Below are 19,532 nucleotides of genomic sequence, written 5' to 3' on the forward strand. Positions count from 1 at the left end.
AACTGATTTAAAAGAGAGGAAAAGAAGTAAATAATAGAAATGAGAGAAAGGATGTATTTATTCCTCAAATCTTGAAAGGCAAAATATGTATAAAAGGATAAATTCCATGACTCAGTTCAGTAAAGTCAGTTAGAGATTTAAAACATATCTATATAATATATATTATGTTTATTTTATTTTTATATGTTTATATATTTTACTTATATATATTAATTATATATATTAAAAAAAAAATTTTTTTTTGAAGAGTCTCGCTCTGTCGCTCTGTTGCCCAGGATGGAGTGTGGTGGCGTGATCTCGGCTCACTGCAAGCTCCACCTCCTGGGTTCACACCATTCTCCTGCCTCAGCCTCCCAAGTAGCTGGGACTACCATGCCCATCTAATTTTCTTTTTTTTTTTTTTGTAGTTTTAGTAGAGATGGGGTTTCACCGTGTTAGCCAGGATGGTCTCGATCTCCTGACCTTGTGATCCGCCCACCTTGGCCTCCCAAAGTGCTGGGATTACAGGCGTGAGCCACCGCGCCCAGCCGGTAGGTTTTTAAAATGAAAAGGGAGCACCTTTTAAAGTCAAGGCAGGAGACTCATTTTTGTGACACTTCCACTGGCCAAAGCCTGGAGCAGGATCGTCGGCGTGTGATTCCTTCACTCTGCGTGGGAGGCAGAATAGGAAAAGTTAAGGTTTAGGCCGGTAACTGTTAGGTGAACAGATGATAGTAACTACAAGGGCTAGAACATGCAACTCTTTCAGACTGGAGCCTACATCCAAAACTGAAAGTGACGGTTAATAAATACGGAGAAAGACGTTAACCTGAGACTCCGTAGTGTTTTGTTTTTTTTTTTCTCCTGACCAGCAGGTGCAAAGCAGATGACTGAAGTGGGAACAGAGTGGGAGAGGGCGGGAGAATCGCCCTGAGGGGAAGGCAGGGAACTGGCTGGCACAGAGAGGGAGATTTGATCTGCCCCCGTCTGCAAGAGCTGCTCTGACACCTGAGACATAAGGTGACTTTCAGATTTCACAAGGGTTGGACAGGTGTGCAAAAGCTAGCAAATGTGTGTTTATTTAGGGGGCCCCAGCCTTTTTGGCCCCTTTTTCCTTTGAAAATCAGCTGGAAAAAAGTAGCAAGAATGGCTTTCTAAAGAGAGGTCATCAGAAGGAATTTTTTGTTTTTTAATGATTGAAACATTTTGAATCAGGTGAAAAGTAACTGTTTTCTCTCCCCAATTTTTCGCTACCTTGAGAGTGTCTGTGATAACTTCCATATGATTTTTGCCACCGCTCCCCTTCTCCTAAATGCTTTTATGATTCCAATAAAATGGTCTCCTGGGTCACCCCCGACCTTCTGATCGCCTTCACTGGCTTTTCCTCACGGTTTCTCAGCTCCCTTTATCTCCTCATCACAGAGAAAACTTCTCCTGGCCCATAACTTGTTTTTGATGGTTTGTTGTTTGCCCCGTTTGTGTGCCTACTCCGCCAGTTAATCCTGCACACTGACTTTTCCAGCCCCCACTCTCAGTGCCTACACGACCAGGTTCAAACAAGTCAGCCCCAGCGTCCCAGTCCTGCCTGTGTTTCGAGATTTGCCTCCCGTTACTGCCCCCAGCCTGCTGCTCCTCTCTCCTTGCACGATCTGTGCCTCGTCCCCAGACAAGCTTTACCACTTCCCAGTTCTCTTTCTTCATTCCAGCAGAAGCCTGGAAGGTGTGTGTGAGGAAGGCATGAAGCTAGGCCCTCTGAGGAACCCACACGCACGCACCTCATGAAGGTCACCTGGAGGTCACGTGGTGTGAGGGCAAGGTCACAGACCACGAGGCTCAACAACAACAGTGCTTTGCCTGTCACCACTGCTTTCTAGTTATGTGACCTTCAATTACTTCACCTCTTGGTTCCTTGGTGTCCTTGTCTATAAATTGGACATAATTCACTTCTTAGTGAGGTTTATTATGATGATGATTAAATGAGGTAAAGTGCCCAGCAGACGCCGGGCACATAGGACATATGCAAAAATTGGTAGTTCCCTTTCTAACCCAGCGTCCATCCTCAGGGAACTCATCATTTTCTAGCAGGCATGATATTCTAGGTGACGTGAGTGCTGTAAACAAGAACGCTGGGAGTTCAGAGAAAGAGCACAGAACAGTGCCTGGGCTGACCGCGGAAGATAGCGTATCAAGAAAAGATGGATAGGAGTTTCCTAAGGAGTGAAAACTATGACTAAGGTACAGGCATGGAAAACAAGCAGGGAGAGAGAGTCCCCACTTTCTCTGTGTCCTAGGGGAGGCTTCCTTGCCACCATCCTTAAAATTGCAGCCCCCCGGGAAGTCCCATCACGGCCCGTGCCCCTCCCCTGCTTGATGATTTTCCTGCTTCACTCACCACTGTATCATGTACTTATTTCTCTTCAATGTCTTCACAAGAGCAGAGGGGTGTGTGTGTGTGTTGTACGTGGTAGCTGTGGGTATGGTGTGTGGGGGGGTATGGTGTGCGTGTGTGGTGTGTGTGTGGTGTGTGTCGTGGGTGTGGCATGTGTGTGTGGTGGTGTGGCGTGTGTGTGGTGGTGTGGCGAGGTGTGTGTGCAGTGGGTGTGGCGGGGTGTGTGTGTGGGTGTGATGTGTGTGGTGTGGGTATGGTGTGTGCGTGGTGTGGGTGTGTGTAGCATGGGTATGGTGTGTGGTGTGTGCGTGTGGTGTGGGTGTGTGTAGGTGCGTGTGTGGTGGGGTGAGTATGGATGTGGTGTGTTTGGGGTGTGTATGGTGTGGGGTGTGTGTGTGTGGTGGGGTGAGTATGGATGTGTGTGGGGGGTGTGTGTGTGGTGTGTGGTGTGTGTGGGGTGTGTGTGTGGTGTGTGGTGTGTGTGGGGTGTGTGTGTGGTGCGTGGTGGGGTGAGTATGGATGTGTGTGGGGTGTGTGTGGTGTGCAATGGGTATGTGTGTGTGGTGTGTGTGTGTGTGGTAGGGTGAGTATGGATGTGTGTGGGGGGGTGTATGGTGTGTGGTGGGGTGTGTGTGTGTGTGGTGGGTTATGTATGGATATGGTGTGTGGGGTGTGTGTGGGGGGTGTGTGTGTGTGGTGTGTGGGTTGTGTGTGTGGTGTGTGATGGGGTGTGTGTGTGGTGGGATGAGTACGAGTGTGTGGTGTGTGGTGGGGTGTGTGTGTGTGATGGGGTGAGTATGGATGCGTGTGGTGTGTGGTGGGGTGTGTGTGTGTGATGGGGTGAGTATGGATGTGTGTGGTGGGGTGGGTGTGTGTGTGTGGTGGGGTGAGTATGGATGTGTGTAGGGGGTGTGTGGTGTGTGGGTTGTGTGTGTGGTGTGTGATGGGGTGCGTGTGTGTGTGGTGGGATGAGTATGCATGTGTGTGGTGTGTGGTGGGGTGTGTGTGTGTGGTGGGGTGAGTATGGATGCGTGTGGTGTGTGGTGGGGTGTCTGTGTGTGGTGGGGTGAGTATGGATGTGTGTGGTGGGGTGTGTGTGTGTGATGGGGTGAGTATGGATGTGTGTGGTGGGGGGGTTGTGTGTGTGTGGTGGGGCGAGTATGGATGTGGGGGGGTGTGGTGTGTGTGGGGTATGTATGTGGTGTGTGGTGGGGTGTGTGTGTGGTGGGGTGAGTATGGATGTGGTGTGTGTGTGTGTGTGGTGGGGTGAGTATGGATGTGGTGTGTGTGTGTGTGTGTGGTGGGGTGAGTATGGATGTGGTGTGTGTGTGTGTGGTGTGTGGTGGGGTGTGTGTGTGTGTGGTGTGGTGGGTGTGTGTGTGTGTGTGTGGTGGGGTGAGTATGGATGTGGCGTGTGTGTGTGGTGTGTGGTGGGGTGTGTGTGTGGTGTGGTGGGGGTGTGTGTGTGTGTGTGGTGGGGTGAGTATGGATGTGGTGTGTGTGTGTGGTGTGTGGTGGGGTGTGTGTGTGTGTGGTGTGGTGGGGGGGTGTGTTTGTGGTGGGGTGAGTATGGATGTGTGTGTGGTGTGTGGTGGGGTGTGTGTATGTGGTGGGGTGAGTATGGATGTGGTGTATTGTGTGTGTGGTGTGTGGTGGGGTGTGTGTGTGTGTGGTGGGGTGAGTATGGATGTGTGTGTGTGTGGTGTGTGGTGGGGTGTGTGTGTGTGTGGTGGGGTGAGTATGGATGTGTGTGTGGTGTGTGGTGGGGTGTGTGTGTGTGGTGGGGTGAGTATGGATGTGGTGTGTTTGTGTGTGGTGTGTGGTGGGGTGTGTGTGTGTGGTGGGGTGAGTATGGATGTGGTGTGTGTGTGTGGTGTGTGGTGGGGTGTGTGTGTGGTGGGGTGAGTATGGATGTGGTGTGTGTGTGTGTGGTGTGGTGGGGTGTGTGTGTGGTGTGTGGTAGGGTGTGTGTATGTGTCTTCTTCACTGCGTATCCCCCTTACTTATGGAGTGCACACCATAGGTGTGCGGGTGAACTCAGCTCTCTGACTTAGGGTTACATGACTTGGAAGTCCAAGAAGTTCTGGCAGATAGAGGTAGAAAATGAAGTTGGAAATCATGAGGACCATTAAATGACAAATTTGGGGTTTTTTATTTTACTGAGTAGAGACTCTAATCATCTCATTTTTAACAGGGAAGGTGTGCTCTAGGAAAATCTAGCCGACACAGGGAGGGCAACGATGAATTTGAGAAGGAGGAGATGGGAAGACAAGAATGGATTGTGGTAGTCCAGGCCCCAGGCAAAGAAAGCCTACACTGTATGGTAGACACAGAAATAAATAGGAAGGGACAGCAAACATTCCAGCAGAGTTACCTAAACATGACTGTTTTCAATGTCAATAAAAGACTGGAAAACATATCACAGTAGAGTCACTGGAAGGAATACCAGGCAGCTATCCAAGAGAATGCAGTGAATGTATGTATTCTAAATCTACTGATAGGCAAAAGTAGCCAAATGCCAAGTGAACATGCCATGTGAATCCATTTGTATAAATATGTACATAAATGTAAATATGTTGATATGCTGTATTAAACTTATCCAGGCCATGTGCGGTGGCTCACGCCTGTAATCCCAGCACTTTGGGAAGCCGAAGTGGGCGGATCACTTGAGGTCAGGAGTTTGAGACCAGCCTGGCCAACATGGTGAAACCCCATCTCTGCTAAAAAAGAAAAAATACAAAAATTAGCAGGGCGAGGTGGCACATGCCTGTAATCCCAGCCACTCAGAAGGCAGGAGAATCGCTTGAACCCAGGAGGCAGAGGTTGCAGTGAGCCAAGATTGCACCACTGCACTCCAGCCTGGGTGACAGAGCAAGATTCCATCTCAAAAAAAACAAAAACAAAAAAACATTTATCTGGAACAATACACATCAGACTTAATGTGGTATTTGGGAATGTCATTTAGGAAGGTACCCACTGATCTTTACTATTAGGCTGCACAATTCTGTGCTATATGGTTATTTTCCTATAAGCATGTATTATTATATAAAAGAATATAAGTGACCCAAGTTAAATGTATCTTGGAAACATTAAGAATATACTCTGAACCATTGCAATTTTTTAAGTCTGTCACCTAAAATCTCTTGACATGAAATATGTAAACATCAAAATCTGACTGCAGTTTACCTTTTGACTAAAAATCTGGTAAGTTGACCCTTTATTTAAGAACAGTAATAATGCAAGTGAATTTTGGAAGGCATGATCCAAAATCAAAGGCCCTCTTATTCAAGAACAGAACCACTGTCATACTCAGTTTTACCCAGGAGCCAGAAAGCATCAGTCCTTACCCTGCAATCTCTGGAGAAGGTTACGGTTTAAAAGCGTGGGTATTCTTCACACAAACACACACACATCTTTATTTCATAGTTTATAGCCATTGAAAAGTACCGTTGTGATGACCACAGTGATAAAAATGAAACTAATAATAAATCTGTCATTAAAAGTATATTGCTTTGAAGAAAGCTATTTATAGTAGTACTTTTTAAAAATGAGTTTCTGAAGAAACAGTACAAATAAAAAATTGTCTGAGCCTGAATCACTCTATTTTATTGTGTGTTTCGGTCAAAAAGACTTTGTATGTTATTTTATTTAAGGGAAATATAATTCTTTGCAATTATTATAGATAACACTCATATCTTAACTTTACCATTATCTTTAATACTTTCCCAGGTGCCAGTTCAACAGATTCTGACAGTGAAAGTTTAGCTTTCAAATCAAGAGCTGGAGCTATGCCACAGTAAGTGCCTACAATTCCATCGATTATGTGGAAACAAAGAATGGCAACAGAATGGTTGGGGTATGAAACCATGTTTGCTGTGCTTTGAAGAAAAAAGTCAACTGATGTTAATCAGAGATCAAATACTGAGGTTGGAACACAATTTTTTTTTTTTTTTTTTGAGACAGGGTCTCACTCTGTCACCCAGGTTGAAGTACGGTGGTGCGACATGGCTCACTGAAGCCTTGACCTCCCAGGCTCAAGTGGTCCTCCTACTTTAGCCTCCCAAGTAGCTGGGATTATAGGCATACACCACCACACCTGGCTAATCTTTTTTTATTTTTTGGTAGAGACGGGGTCTCACTATGTTGTCCAGGCTCATCTGGAACTCTTGGACTCAAGCGATCCTCCTGCCTCAGCTTCCCAAAGTGTTGGGAGGGATTATAGGCATGAGCCAACATGTCCGGCCCGAACACAATTTTTAACGTGTAAATTTGAACTTTGAAGTCTGCATTTCATCATTGATATGCCAGAATTTTACCATATGCAATGTTAGTTTCAAAGACAGCCATCTAATTGATTATAAATGTATGGAAAGAGAAGTCACATTAAGAGAAAATCAATTAAATCATTACTAAAATGTGAGGACCAATTTATTTATGCAAGTTGGAAAATATCTAATTAGGCCAGAAGTCGGTTCTCCTTTGGATACGATCTATATTTATTTAGATCTTGTACCCGAAATTCACAAAACTTAGTTATTCCTACAAAGACATACCAATTATTAAAATGTTAATATCTTAATTATTTGGCAAAAATAAAATCTACCAGAAATTCCTATTATGGAAAAGTCCATAAATATTGAGTCTGTTCTAATAAATTTCTTTTATCTGCTAGTATGTACATAAAAATTATATCCATTCAGCATCAAATAATCAGTGATGCTTAAAGGATCTTCTCAGGTTATTTTACCACCCCTGGTTTTTATAAGGAGCTCAAGTTTAGTGAAGTTACATGGCTTGCTTCAGATTTCACAGCCAGCTACTTGACAAAGCTGGGCCTAGAAATCAACTCTTCTTAATCTTCTCTAAATATCTCACTAACTTATATGCACTAAGAAAATACAAAAATTCCAAGATACCGACAACAAAATTAGAAACCAGAACAAAGAACAGCTGTTAGACTTAAAATAGACAACCAAAACTTTGAGTTAAATATAGGACCCTAACACTAAACATTTCAAATCTCTGCTTATCAATAAAGATTGGATTTTTTCCAAATATTTTCTTTTAGGATTTTCAAGTTTAATACGTTAGCGTCTTCAACAGCGTCTCAGTTATGTCTAGCTACTTTTCTTTTACTCATGTTTTGATTTTGCTTAATGTCTATAAGGTACATTCTATAAGGTACATGTATATACTGACCACAGCTATTCTAGCTGTAGGTTATGCATTCCCATGGTGGAAGCAATTACAGTTGAAGCGGATTGTGTATACAAAAAGAAACCCAGCTTTTCTGTTGAAACGTTTCAAGGAATTATTTCTGCTAAAAAAAAAACCAAAAAAACAAAAACAAAAAAAATTCTGACTAAACACTCACCTTCCTATTTTCCAGAGCTCAAAAGAAAACAACTTCTGTTTCCTTGACAATAGGATCATCATCTCCAAAGACAGGGGTGACCACAGCTGTGATTCAACCACTGTCTGTCCCTGTGCAACAGGTAAGTATGCTTTGAGCCAGAGCCCATAAGGGGTCGAACTCATCAGCAAACTTGTGGATTTTAAGAATATGACTTTGATTCTAACTAGTATACTCCCTTGAAATATTTTCTAAGTGGACACAAAATTCAGAGCAAAGAAAATTGTAGGTAATGTTTCTCCTTTCAGTTCACTAAAAATAACCTTTAACCAAAACCACACTGCCAATTAGTCAACATTTGCATTTCCATTGGGAACTTCTTTCTCTAACAGCTAATAATCTGATAAACCGGTGTCTGTTTTAGCTGTAACTATTTGATTATTCCCTCACATGTGTATGCTCTTTCATATAGCCAAATTTATTAGCTCATTACAAATTAAAAGACAAGTCTGCATACCAACAAAAAGCTTTCCCACTCCTAAAAGCTAAACAAATAAGAAAAAACAACTCAAATTCCTTGACTTCACCATGCTTTTTGATCTTGCTTTTATTTTATTGTAAGACTGCTATAGCCATGAAAGAACAATAATATAAACTACTGGGAAGTAATTGTAATGAATTTACTTTGCAAACACAAACAATATGAACTTTTTTTAAAAAAAAAAAGTAAAAAACCATTACATCTGGATGTCTCTAAATCGTGATTTAATGAATATGTTCAAAGACAACACTCACAGAAAGGCTTTCCCCCACAGTCTTGAAATGTAAACTCATTCCTAAGTAATGAGTATGTCTTATAAGTATCACCATGTCCTCCCTCAGCCTTTATTACCTATTGAATGCTCAGGGGTGTTTCAGCCACTATAGAGGCCAATAGGTGCTATCGATATGTGGAAAATACAAACAGTAGAGAGAAGACATTTGGGTCCATAAACTTGAATCAACAAGTATCAGTTACTCAGAGATGGCATATATAGTACATATTTCTTTTAAACCCCTTAACCAGAGTGGAATTTATAGAAATATTTGATTAACTCAGTGGGCATTTTTTGGTATTTGATGTTTAAATATTGATAAATATTTATTGAGTGCTTAGTACGGTGCTAGGCATTTCATGACAGGAAACAATGTCACCCACCCCATTCCCAAATGGGGTGAATGTGACAGAATGTATTTAGATGTAAGACAGAAGCCTAGGAAATAGAGAGATACACACACATCTAGATATGTAAATACCATAATAATGTAAAGAGTGAATTTTTAAATGGATTAAATTCTACAAAGACATGGAATGGAAGGTAATTTACCCCATGTTTATAGTTGGGAGAATGAAGCACCCAGAGAAACTCCATCGCTTTATTATTGCAGGCAATGTGACATCAAGTAATGCTCTGGAACCAGACTGCCTGGGTTTGAATCCCAGTTCTATCACTTCCTAAAGGAGGGACCTTAAGCAAATAATGTAACCCTTCAAGCCGAGTTTCTTCATCTGTAAAATGAAGATGATAACACTGTGTATCTCATAAGTTTGTCCTGAAGATCCAGTGAGTTAATCTTCATATGACACTTGGAACAGTCCCTGGCATAGAGTATATATTAATACTATAAGAGTGTTCACATATTCTTGGGACATAAAAAGACAGTGAAAAGTGAAACCCAGACCTCTTGAATCACAGGCCAGTAAAGTCTTCCAGGGTTAATGAATAAACTCCATTAGCATCCTAGCATCTCTACCGCTCTGCCAAAATTCTTCATGATGTCCTGTGGCATATTTAGACACACGATACCAGATCACCATCATCTTGGGTTAAGAAGCTAACAACCACTTACGTAAGTGAATAAATCCGATCATTTAAAAATAAGTGATAGTACACAAAGAAATATTTTCCATTCACTACTCTGAAATCCTTATATTTCTCCAGAGATGAATGTCATTCAATAGGTATTTTAGCACGTTTGTTTTTTGCACGTCAATAAAAAAAAATTCTTTTCTCTCCTTTCCCATAATCCCTATATCAAAAAAGAGTACAAGTTAAATAAGATAGGTAGATGTTTGATAATTTACCCTCCAGTGCCAATAGCCAATGGCTTTTATGCATTGAATCCAAACTGTATTTAAAAATAAAATACAATGTCTACGAGAACTTTAAAAAAGACCCATGTGGAAGTCCCACACACAGAAATCCATTTGGTAATAGCATTTAAAAGCTCGTGGATCCCCAAGGTCCCAGGGAACTTTTACCTTGAATATCCTTTTGAACAGAGAAGAGTAACAGATGTGAAATGAGGAAGTGGAACAATGTCTGTACTGTAAGAGTAGACGAGCAAAATGATGTATGGTGATACTTTTCATTCACTCATTTCCTTCAAGTGGGTGATCCCCATAATGAAAGGTTTCTTCAGCCCATCTTTTAGGCAATTTATATATTTAGAATTTGATCCACATGTCTCTGCTTTTGCAGGTTCACAGTCCAACTTCATATCTCTGCCGACCTGATGGAACCACTACTGCCTACTTTCCTCCTGTTTTTACAAAGGTCTGACATCTGGAAGTCTCATTCTCTGTGTTTGCTTTGGTCCTTAAATTTCATTTACATGTGGCTTCGTGTAGCAATCTTTAAAAATTAAAAGGAACAGATTAGTAGGCTGATTACCATGGTTACCTTTGGGACTAAATAGTTATTTGTTGAACGACTGCCGTGTGACTATAATCTTGTGATGGGTTCTGAGAGATGTGAGCAGGAACCTGATAGAGCCTAAAATCTAGTGGGAAAGCCAAGACAGATAGAAAAAAAAATTAAAAAAAAAACCTGCTGTGTAGGAAATTGCTTAGGAGATCTAGCAAGTTTTATAGAAATTCAGAAAAACTCACTAATTTTCCATTTGTCTTGAGTCCGGAATTTGCATTGCCAGGCTGAATGACATCCATTTCACTGGTCAGCCTCTCAAGTCAGAAATGCTTCCATATAGCATTTCTTCTCTTTTTCCTTTTTCCTTCCTTTTTTTTTAGAGAAAATTATAAAACTTTATTAAAAGACATTTTAAAAGGCCCAAATAAATGGAGACATATGCCATGCTTGCAGACTAACAGACTGTATAAAGCCATGACTCCCTGATTAATCTGTATTTAATGTAATCTGGCTAAAATTCCAGCAGCTTCCTGGGTTTTTTTGTTTTGGTTTGGTTTGGTTTTTTTACTTTAAATTCTGGGATACACGTGCAGAATGTGCTGGTTTGTTATGTAGGTATACACGTGCCATGGTGGTTTGCTGCACCTATCAACCCGTCATCTAGGTTTTAAGCCCTGCATGCATTAGGTATTTGTCCTAATGCTATCCCTCCCCTTGTCCCCCACCTCCCGACAGGCCCCAGGTGTGTGATGTTCCCCTCCCGGTGTCCATGTGTTCTCATTGTTCAACTCCCACTTATGAGTAAGAACATTCAGTGTTTGGTTTTCTGTTCCTGTGTTAGTTTGCTGAGAATGATGGTTTCCAGCTTCATCCATGTCCCTGCAAAGGACGTGAACTCATTCTTTTTTATGCCTGCATAGTATTCCATAGTGTATATGAGCCACATTTAAAAATATGGAACACTTCACGAATTTGCATGTCATCCTTGTGCAGAGGCCATGCTAATCTTCTCTGTATCATCTCAATTTTAGTATATATGAGCTGCCAAAGCAAGCACAGGTTCCTGGTTTTTAATTGTTTGATATGGAATTTAGCAACCTGATTCAAAAAGTTGTGTGGAGGAAAAAAGTGGCTAAGAATAGCCAGGATACACCTGAGGAAGGAAAATAAGGTAGTGTTAGGAAGGAGTGGGATTTGTCCTATAAGATAGCAAGACGTTTTAAAGGTATAGTAATTAGGACAGTATGGTACTGGTACAAGGCTAGAGAAATTGATGTGTGATCAGAGCAGAGCCCACAAAGTTTCTGAATACCTACAGAAACTTGCAAATTGCTGGAGAAAGAATGAATTCTTCAGCAGAGGTGAAAAAGTATCCAGTTGGACTCCTACCTCATACTTTTCACGACAAACAATTCCTAGTAAACTAAAGACAAATGTGAAAGCAAATCTATAAAACTTTTGTGAGGCAGTAAAGAAAAGCATTTTTGTAATCTCCATATAAGGAGTGATTTTTATTCCCTTCAGCCGGTTGAATCCAAGCTTTATAAAATATCTTTTCATAAGCAGTTATAGTATTTCCAGTTGGGCACAGGCAACAAATGATAACAGGTGGTAACAACTTGGAAACTACCCTCCTAGCTAGACTACTAAAAAAGAAGTTATGTAAAACCCTGCCTAAAACCATGTCAATCTGATAACCAATGAAGTCTTCCTTTGATGTTTAGAACAGAAAATGTTTACAGAGGGGTGGACACTCCACATTTAGGATGTAGTTTAAGAGTTTTGCACAAGCAGCTTCCCAAGGTCATCACCAGAAAGGGTGTGTTGTCCAATGTATTGGTATCCAAGACACAGTTGATTTGGGGGTGCCAGGGCCCAACACGCCTCTTGGTTTAAACAAATAAAGTCCATGCTGGTGGCACAAGGGAAGGAAAAGAGGAAGCAAAGATTTGCTTTCTTTCACTACCGGGCTTTCCTGCATGGGTCTGGCATGTGTAGATCCTATGGAATTCCTCCTGGGCACCAAGAGGAACTCTCAAATACTAAGTACAAAATCCTGTTTCCTCCCTTGCAATCCAGCTCCCGCAACATAGACTTTCTATTAGTGGTCTTTCCCCCTTCCCTAAAAGAAAACCATGAAGCATTCTTTGTGCTAACAGCACAGCTTTAAAGAGAAGTAAACCAAAACTCTGTTCTTTATATAGGTTGATTTTTAAGAACTCTCAAACTGTCAATTCACTGGAAGCTCAGAGCCACTGGAAGCTCAAAGCCACTAGAAGCTCAGAGCCACTGGAAGCTCAGAGCCACTTCTCCAGCCTTCCACTTTCTGTGTCTGGACCGTGGAACATCTCTCTTCTGCAGGGCTGTTCCCTTCCTTGATGCATCTGCTTTTCCCTTTCTCACTTTAGGCAGCTTCCGTCTCTGATTTGCAGGGTCCTTCTTAGGCCTGGTCTCTGGTTTTGGAGGGGTAGGTTTAGAAAATAATCCTGCTGATCTCCTCTGTAACTCAAACTAGCCTTTACTTTGTCACTCATAGCACCTTCACTGGGCTTTCTCTTAGGCATGATGATGACAGTGAATGGCAGGTGGGCTGGCTTTCATAGTCCAAGGGTTACCTCCATCTGTTTTCTCATGCTACTCTGGAAGAGATTCCTAGGTCTCACAGCTGGTCAGAGGCAGAGCCAGTGCTCCTGCCTGCAGGCCACCTGGCAGACTGGTGGACCACAGGACTGTGGGTAGTATGGATGTACATGTGACATTTCTTCCCAAATAGACCCCTCCAAGGAATCACAATGTCAGGTGGACTTGATGGTATGGCAAGAGGGGTCCTTGTATGGATCCTGAAACCCCCAGGGCCCCAGATCCTACACAAAGTAGATGATCCAGGTTGCCAGGTGCATCCTGTAAAGGTTGACTTTCAGTCTCCTTTGGGGCTCCTTGTTATGTTCCCGAAGGTTCTCCTAATGGCTTACTATGTTTAGCCATGGCTTTTGCCAAGATAAAAATGTTAGCTCCAGGAGGATCCAAATGGCAATCCTGGAATAACTGTGGAGCTTTGGCTGGTTAAGTTACTTGGCATCTACCCATTTCCTACATCTTTGACTTTCCGACACTGAAAAAAAAAAATGCATAATCTTAGGAATAAATCAAAGTCTCTTTTGGTGCCTCAAAGCTGAAGCATGAAAAATATTTTGGTGCCATTTGTAGTCTATCCTGAACAGCTTCCTGGACAAGCCTAGAGACATTTAATAGGTTAATCCGTAGAAGCTGGACCCCATAAGTGACCCTGTTTTGATCTAATAAATTAGCTATTCTATGGACCCAGTCACAAAGGAAGAAAAATATGATTTAAAACCAGAGATTTTCTCCATTTAAAAATAAGGAAGAAGAAAGAACGCAATCAGAAATAGTTGATCATCTAAACTTTGTCACTTAAAGACATTCTAGTTAACTACCAAAATGTCTATCAAATGTCTTCTCAGACTTCACATTAGACTTTTATAGTTCTTCTGCCAACGTCATAGGTTTTAGAATTCCCTCAGGGTTTTAGCACACTTACTGCAGGACATTGGTTACACAATTGGTTTTTTCCAGGACATCATTTGTTGTCCCATCAGATAATTTAAACACACATGCATACAAACAAACAAAACAATTCACACTTCCTAATGAATGTGAATTTGTTTGCTTTTGGTGTATATATGGATAAATTATGTTTGAGTTATTTTGAGAGTCCTACACCTTACATTCGATCCAATATTCTTTTTTTTTTTTTTTTTTTTTTTTGAGATGGAGTCTTGCTCTGTCACCCAGGCTGAAGTGCAATGGTGTGATCTTGGCTCACTGCAACCTCTGCCTCCTGAGTTCAAGTGATTTTCCTGTTCCAGCCTCCTCGGTAGCTGGGATTACAGGTGTCTGCCACCACGACCGGCTAATTTTTGTATTTTTAGTAGAGACAGGATTTCGCCATGTTGGTCAGGCTGGTCTTGAACTGCTGACCCTAGGCGACCCACCCACCTTGGCCTCCCAAAGAGCTGGAATTACAGATGTGAGCCACCACACCTGGCCTAGATCCAATATTCTTTAGTCAGAAGTTTAAATAGTAAGAAAGTTTAAAAGGCCCTATTGCTAGTTAATTCTGGAGAAGGAGGGTAGAGAGAAGATATATGTGAGGGAAATATTAATGTCCTGATATTTAAGAACAAGTATAAAAGCTTTACTTCTTTGTATCTATAAAACCAAATTAATTTCTGATCTGTTGGATTGTAAAGATTTATTGGTCTGGAGTTGGAGTGCGGTGAGGGACAACAAAGGCAGGAGCAAAGAAGGAGGAAATGAAGGTCAATAAGGAAGAAGTACAGCATGTTTCATTACTTTACTCAGAATCTCAAAATGAGAAAATATAGAAACCCCTTAGCTTAATAAACTCGACATAGGAAACTAGTCAGGCAGAGGTGGTACATGAAAAGGCTGAGGCATGTGAAAACAAATGCATGTCTTTTTTCTCTTCTTGTCTGGTTTTCATAAGAATCTACTTTTATTTAGAGTGTGGTCGTTTCAAGAAATTCACATTCCACCTGCTTCCTTTTAAATGTAGATAAAGAAAGTTAACATTGGTTACCATCAAATTCCATAAATGCAGAGCAGTCAGTGCAAATTTGCAGACAGGCCAGAAAGCTCTACAGGACTTACGGTACACTTTACTCATTTTATGACTCGGAGAGGGTGAAAAGCTGATAATCGGTGGGTTCAAAGGTGTTTATCCTTACCTGAGTCAGTGCTAATTATTTGATGATGCAAGTTTTGCATTTTGTGTTTGTATCTGTTTTGTCTGAGGTTTGGAATTTTTATTCTGTGTTGTGAAATTGCTTAAAAATGCACCAAAGTCTGATGGGGTTTTCCTTGAATTTCCTTGAATTTCAGGAACTGCAAAACACAGCCGTGGCGGAAGGCCAGGTGGTGGTTCTGGAGTGCCGGGTCCGTGGGGCACCCCCTCTGCAGGTCCAGTGGTTTCGGCAAGGGAGTGAAATCCAAGACTCTCCAGATTTCCGAATTCTACAGAAAAGTAAGGAGAAGTGCCCATGTCCCCAAATCTGACCATTTTATTCTCTCCAGCTTCAAGAAAACCAAGAAGGGCTAAGTCATTAAGATGAATTGATCTCTGTGTTCAGAGAGGGGCAGGATCAGATAATCTACAGTGTGTTGAAATCCAGTAAATGGAAACTATGACCCCCTTGAAACTCTAATGAAAGTCATATATTCTTTCTTCTTAAAAAATGCATATATACATTTGTACTCAAATTTGCATGAATAATTTTAGGAGGTTTACAAGGCTCCTAGAGCCCATCTATGAACTGCAGTTGGAAAAATTTCTTAGTGTAAGTTGATACAGGAATTTGAGTTTTTATATTTATAGAAATATAAACTGATCTATCACTTTATATCTTTTGTATGATGGAGTTTGACTGTAACATTTCTTCAGACATGTCCTAGACAAAGTAATGGAAAGGAACAAGTAGGTTTTTTTAATTAAATGGAACCCCATTCTAATACTTTGTTCTAATTTATTTTTTTCATGTGGCAAACAGAACCTAGATCTACAGCTGAACCTGGTAAGAATATTTTTAGGGTTTTTTTTTTTGGTGGTGGGGGAGCAGATAATGTATCTTTTGGGTCTCAATAGTTCTTTCTTTCTATCTTAAAGCCATAAGCAGAACAATGTTTTTGTGGTTCCCTGGAAATGTGAAACCCCCTTAAAAACAATATCTTCTTTATCATGGAGTCTGTACACTGCATTTTACATCAACGTCTTTATTAGTAAAACATTAAGTTCCATTCAGACAAGAAGGTCAAGCTCAGTGACTTCAGGCTTTTTAAAATACAGTCTTTTAGGCTCAGAAAGCAAACTAAGCTGGTGATGAAAAAACATCCTCCTAAAATTCCAGTAGAGAAGGACAATCTACTGCCTATTTGTACTGATCAGAACCCACTAACAACCCCAGCTTAGAAATGTGTCTCAAATGAGAGCAGCTCAAAGAGGTAAGCAAAATGGACCCCCAGGCGTTTCTCATTTGTGTGCCCTGAGCCATAAACTTTTTTTTTTTTTTTTTTATTATACTTTAAGTTTTAGGGTACATGTGCACATTGTGCAGGTTAGTTACATATGTATACATGTGCCATGCTGGTGCGCTGCACCCACCAACTCGTCATCCAGCATTAGGTATATCTCCCAATGCTATCCCTCCCCCCTCCCCCCTCCCCACCACAGTCCCCAGAGTATGATATTCCCCTTCCTGTGTCCATGTGATCTCATTGTTCAATTCCCACCTATGAGTGAGAATATGCGGTGTTTGGTTTTTTGTTCTTGCGATAGTTTACTGAGAATGATGGTTTCCAATTTCATCCATGTCCCTACAAAGGATATGAACTCATCATTTTTTATGGCTGCATAGTATTCCATGGTGTATATGTGCCACATTTTCTTAATCCAGTCTATCATTGTTGGACATTTAGACCTAAAACCATAAAAACCCTAGAAGAAAACCTAGGCATTACCATTCAGGACATAGGCGTGGGCAAGGACTTCATGTCCAAAACACCAAAAGCAATGGCAACAAAAGCCAAAATTGACAAATGGGATCTAATTAAACTAAAGAGCTTCTGCACAGCAAAAGAAACTACCATCAGAGTGAATAGGCAACCTACAACATGGGAGAAAATTTTCGCAACCTACTCATCTGACAAAGGGCTAATATCCAGAATCTACAGTGAACTCAAACAAATTTACAAGAAAAAAACAAACAACCCCATCAAAAAGTGGGCGAAGGACATGAACAGGCACTTCTCAAAAGAAGACATTTATGCAGCCAAAAAACACATGAAAAAATGCTCATCATCACTGGCCATCAGAGAAATGCAAATCAAAACCACTATGAGATATCATCTCACACCAGTTAGAATGGCAATCATTCAAAAGTCAGGAAACAACAGGTGCTGGAGAGGATGTGGAGAAATAGGAACACTTTTACACTGTTGGTGGGACTGTAAACTAGTTCAACCATTGTGGAAGTCAGTGTGGCGATTCCTCAGGGATCTAGAACTAGAAATACCATTTGACCCAGCCATCCCATTACTGGGTATATACCCAAATGACTATAAATCATGCTGCTATAAAGACACATGCACACGTATGTTTATTGCGGCATTATTCACAAGAGCCATAAACTTTTACTATTCTGCAAGCATGAAGAAAGTCATCTTGCCCCCAGATCACTCTTAATTATCAGGTCGTTTGACCAGATCACAGTGCTATGTGATCCAGGAGCCTCGGGCCCAGCTGTTCCCTGCCTCAGACATATTGCATATTTATGTTTCCTCGTGGACTGAAATAGTGTTTGTAAAGGAAACAAATTTTTGTCTAGGTACTTCATCGTATGTCCTCCTCAAGACTATTTTCTTTTGTATTTTTCCCATCAGCAGGGTCACAATTTCACTTATTTCTGAACAAAGGGTAGAAAAACAAGTCATTTTCCTGTTTCTCCTGTTTGTTCCTCTGCTTCAGTGTCAAGCAGATCTTGCCACATGTGTCTTAGGAGCCATGACCTTGCTCTGACTCTTCTTGGGGGAACTAGAAAGTCCTCTGTGGGCCACTGCAGGTCAGATTACTGCAGTCAGTCCCTGAACTTCTCACATCTGTGTACTGGATCTTTAAAAGCAGAGTTTGACCCTATTAGGATCCAGCGTTTAAGGGAGGCTGAGTAGCATCCTTAGGGAACAACTGGAATTGATCTGCTGCCCTCCTGTCATGAATTATAAGCAGAGCAAGTCCCCCCACTTAATGTGTCAATCATCACATCAAATACTGTAGTCACTTTCCAGACTGTGGAAATATACAACTGCATATTTTGTCTGTGAAATGTCGTTGAATAAAATTGCATAATGCTACTTTTCTAATACATGGATTTTCTGAGATTAAATCTGCTGCATGAGCTAATATGGGAATCCTGTAGGGAGTTAGGGCACATCTTGTGCATTTGCTATTTTAAACAACTTTAGATAGGTAGATATAAAAGTAGGAACCAAATATCTTTTATCTACAAGAAATAGCTTTTTATGTGAAACAAACCTATAAAGCAATTTGTGTCTTTTAATGCTTTGTGTATAAATAAGACTAAAATTTTGAGCCAAAAATTGTAAAAATGTTACTGCTAGCATGAGTTAAGGCAGCTTTTGACATTGCGTTTTGGATTCGGAGTGAACTCCTGCAACTCTCTTTTCATCATGTTGTTATACGTTGTCATCATGCACATAGGTGATGATGATTTATCAAATGTAGGTTGGAAAATCACAAACAGTCATCTGCAAAGTCAAAACATTAGTTAGAAACTGCACAGCTTAGTTTTCAGTATGTGTATATTTGAAAAGGGAAAACACTCAGAATATGCTAGCTAAGGAAGAATAAATTTGGATGAGGAGGGAGGAAGGAAACATCTCCCCCGCACCCTGCGTCTTCATCACTTATCCTACATACGCTCCTTCTGTTTCAGATCTCCCCCGCGCCCTGCATCTTCATCACTTACCCTACATACACTCCTTCTGTTTCACATCTACCCTGCGCCCTGCGTCTTCATCACTTATCCTACATACACTCCTTCTGTTTCAGATCTCCCCCGCGCCCTGCATCTTCATCACTTACCCTACATACACTCCTTCTGTTTCACATCTACCCTGCGCCCTGCGTCTTCATCACTTATCCTACATACACTCCTTCTGTTTCAGATCTCCCCCGCGCCCTGCATCTTCATCACTTACCCTACATACACTCCTTCTGTTTCACATCTACCCTGCGCCCTGTGTCCTTATCACTTACCCTACATACACTCCTTCTGTTTCAGTTAGTTTGTTGCTTTGCTTCTAAAATATAGTTTTGAAATTAGTCCTAAACAGCTTCATGGAATCACCTGACCTCTAGAACGTACTTAAATGCCATTTGCTTTAATGTAGCAAAATCATGCAGAAAAGAGCAAGATATGGAAGGCCTTCCTTTTAAATCCCTTGTCCTAGCAATGCAGAAAAATGTTTCCTCTTTGTGTTCACTGAATTTTCTTATTTACATAGTTAG

At 41.3% G+C, this 19,532-nt stretch overlaps 1 protein-coding gene and 1 non-coding gene across 2 annotated transcripts in view; one reads left to right on the top strand and one right to left on the bottom strand.

The window, feature by feature from the left end:
• Positions 1–19,532, top strand: part of PALLD (palladin, cytoskeletal associated protein) — a 423,408-nt gene that overhangs the window by 165,657 nt on the left and 238,219 nt on the right. Inside the window, exons 4-8 of the mRNA XM_063603981.1 lie at positions 6,098–6,164; positions 7,758–7,863; positions 10,244–10,318; positions 15,335–15,476; positions 16,000–16,023. Coding sequence (XP_063460051.1) covers positions 6,098–6,164; positions 7,758–7,863; positions 10,244–10,318; positions 15,335–15,476; positions 16,000–16,023 — 414 coding nt within the window. The remainder of the gene's footprint in view (positions 1–6,097; positions 6,165–7,757; positions 7,864–10,243; positions 10,319–15,334; positions 15,477–15,999; positions 16,024–19,532) is intronic.
• Positions 11,360–11,468, bottom strand: LOC112439627 (U6 spliceosomal RNA). Its single transcript, XR_003027885.4, has one exon. It is a non-coding gene; the product is annotated as a U6 spliceosomal RNA (small nuclear RNA).

This window comes from Pan paniscus, chromosome 3, assembly GCF_029289425.2.
Source record: "Pan paniscus chromosome 3, NHGRI_mPanPan1-v2.0_pri, whole genome shotgun sequence".
NCBI classification, from domain to species: Eukaryota; Metazoa; Chordata; class Mammalia; order Primates; family Hominidae; genus Pan; species Pan paniscus.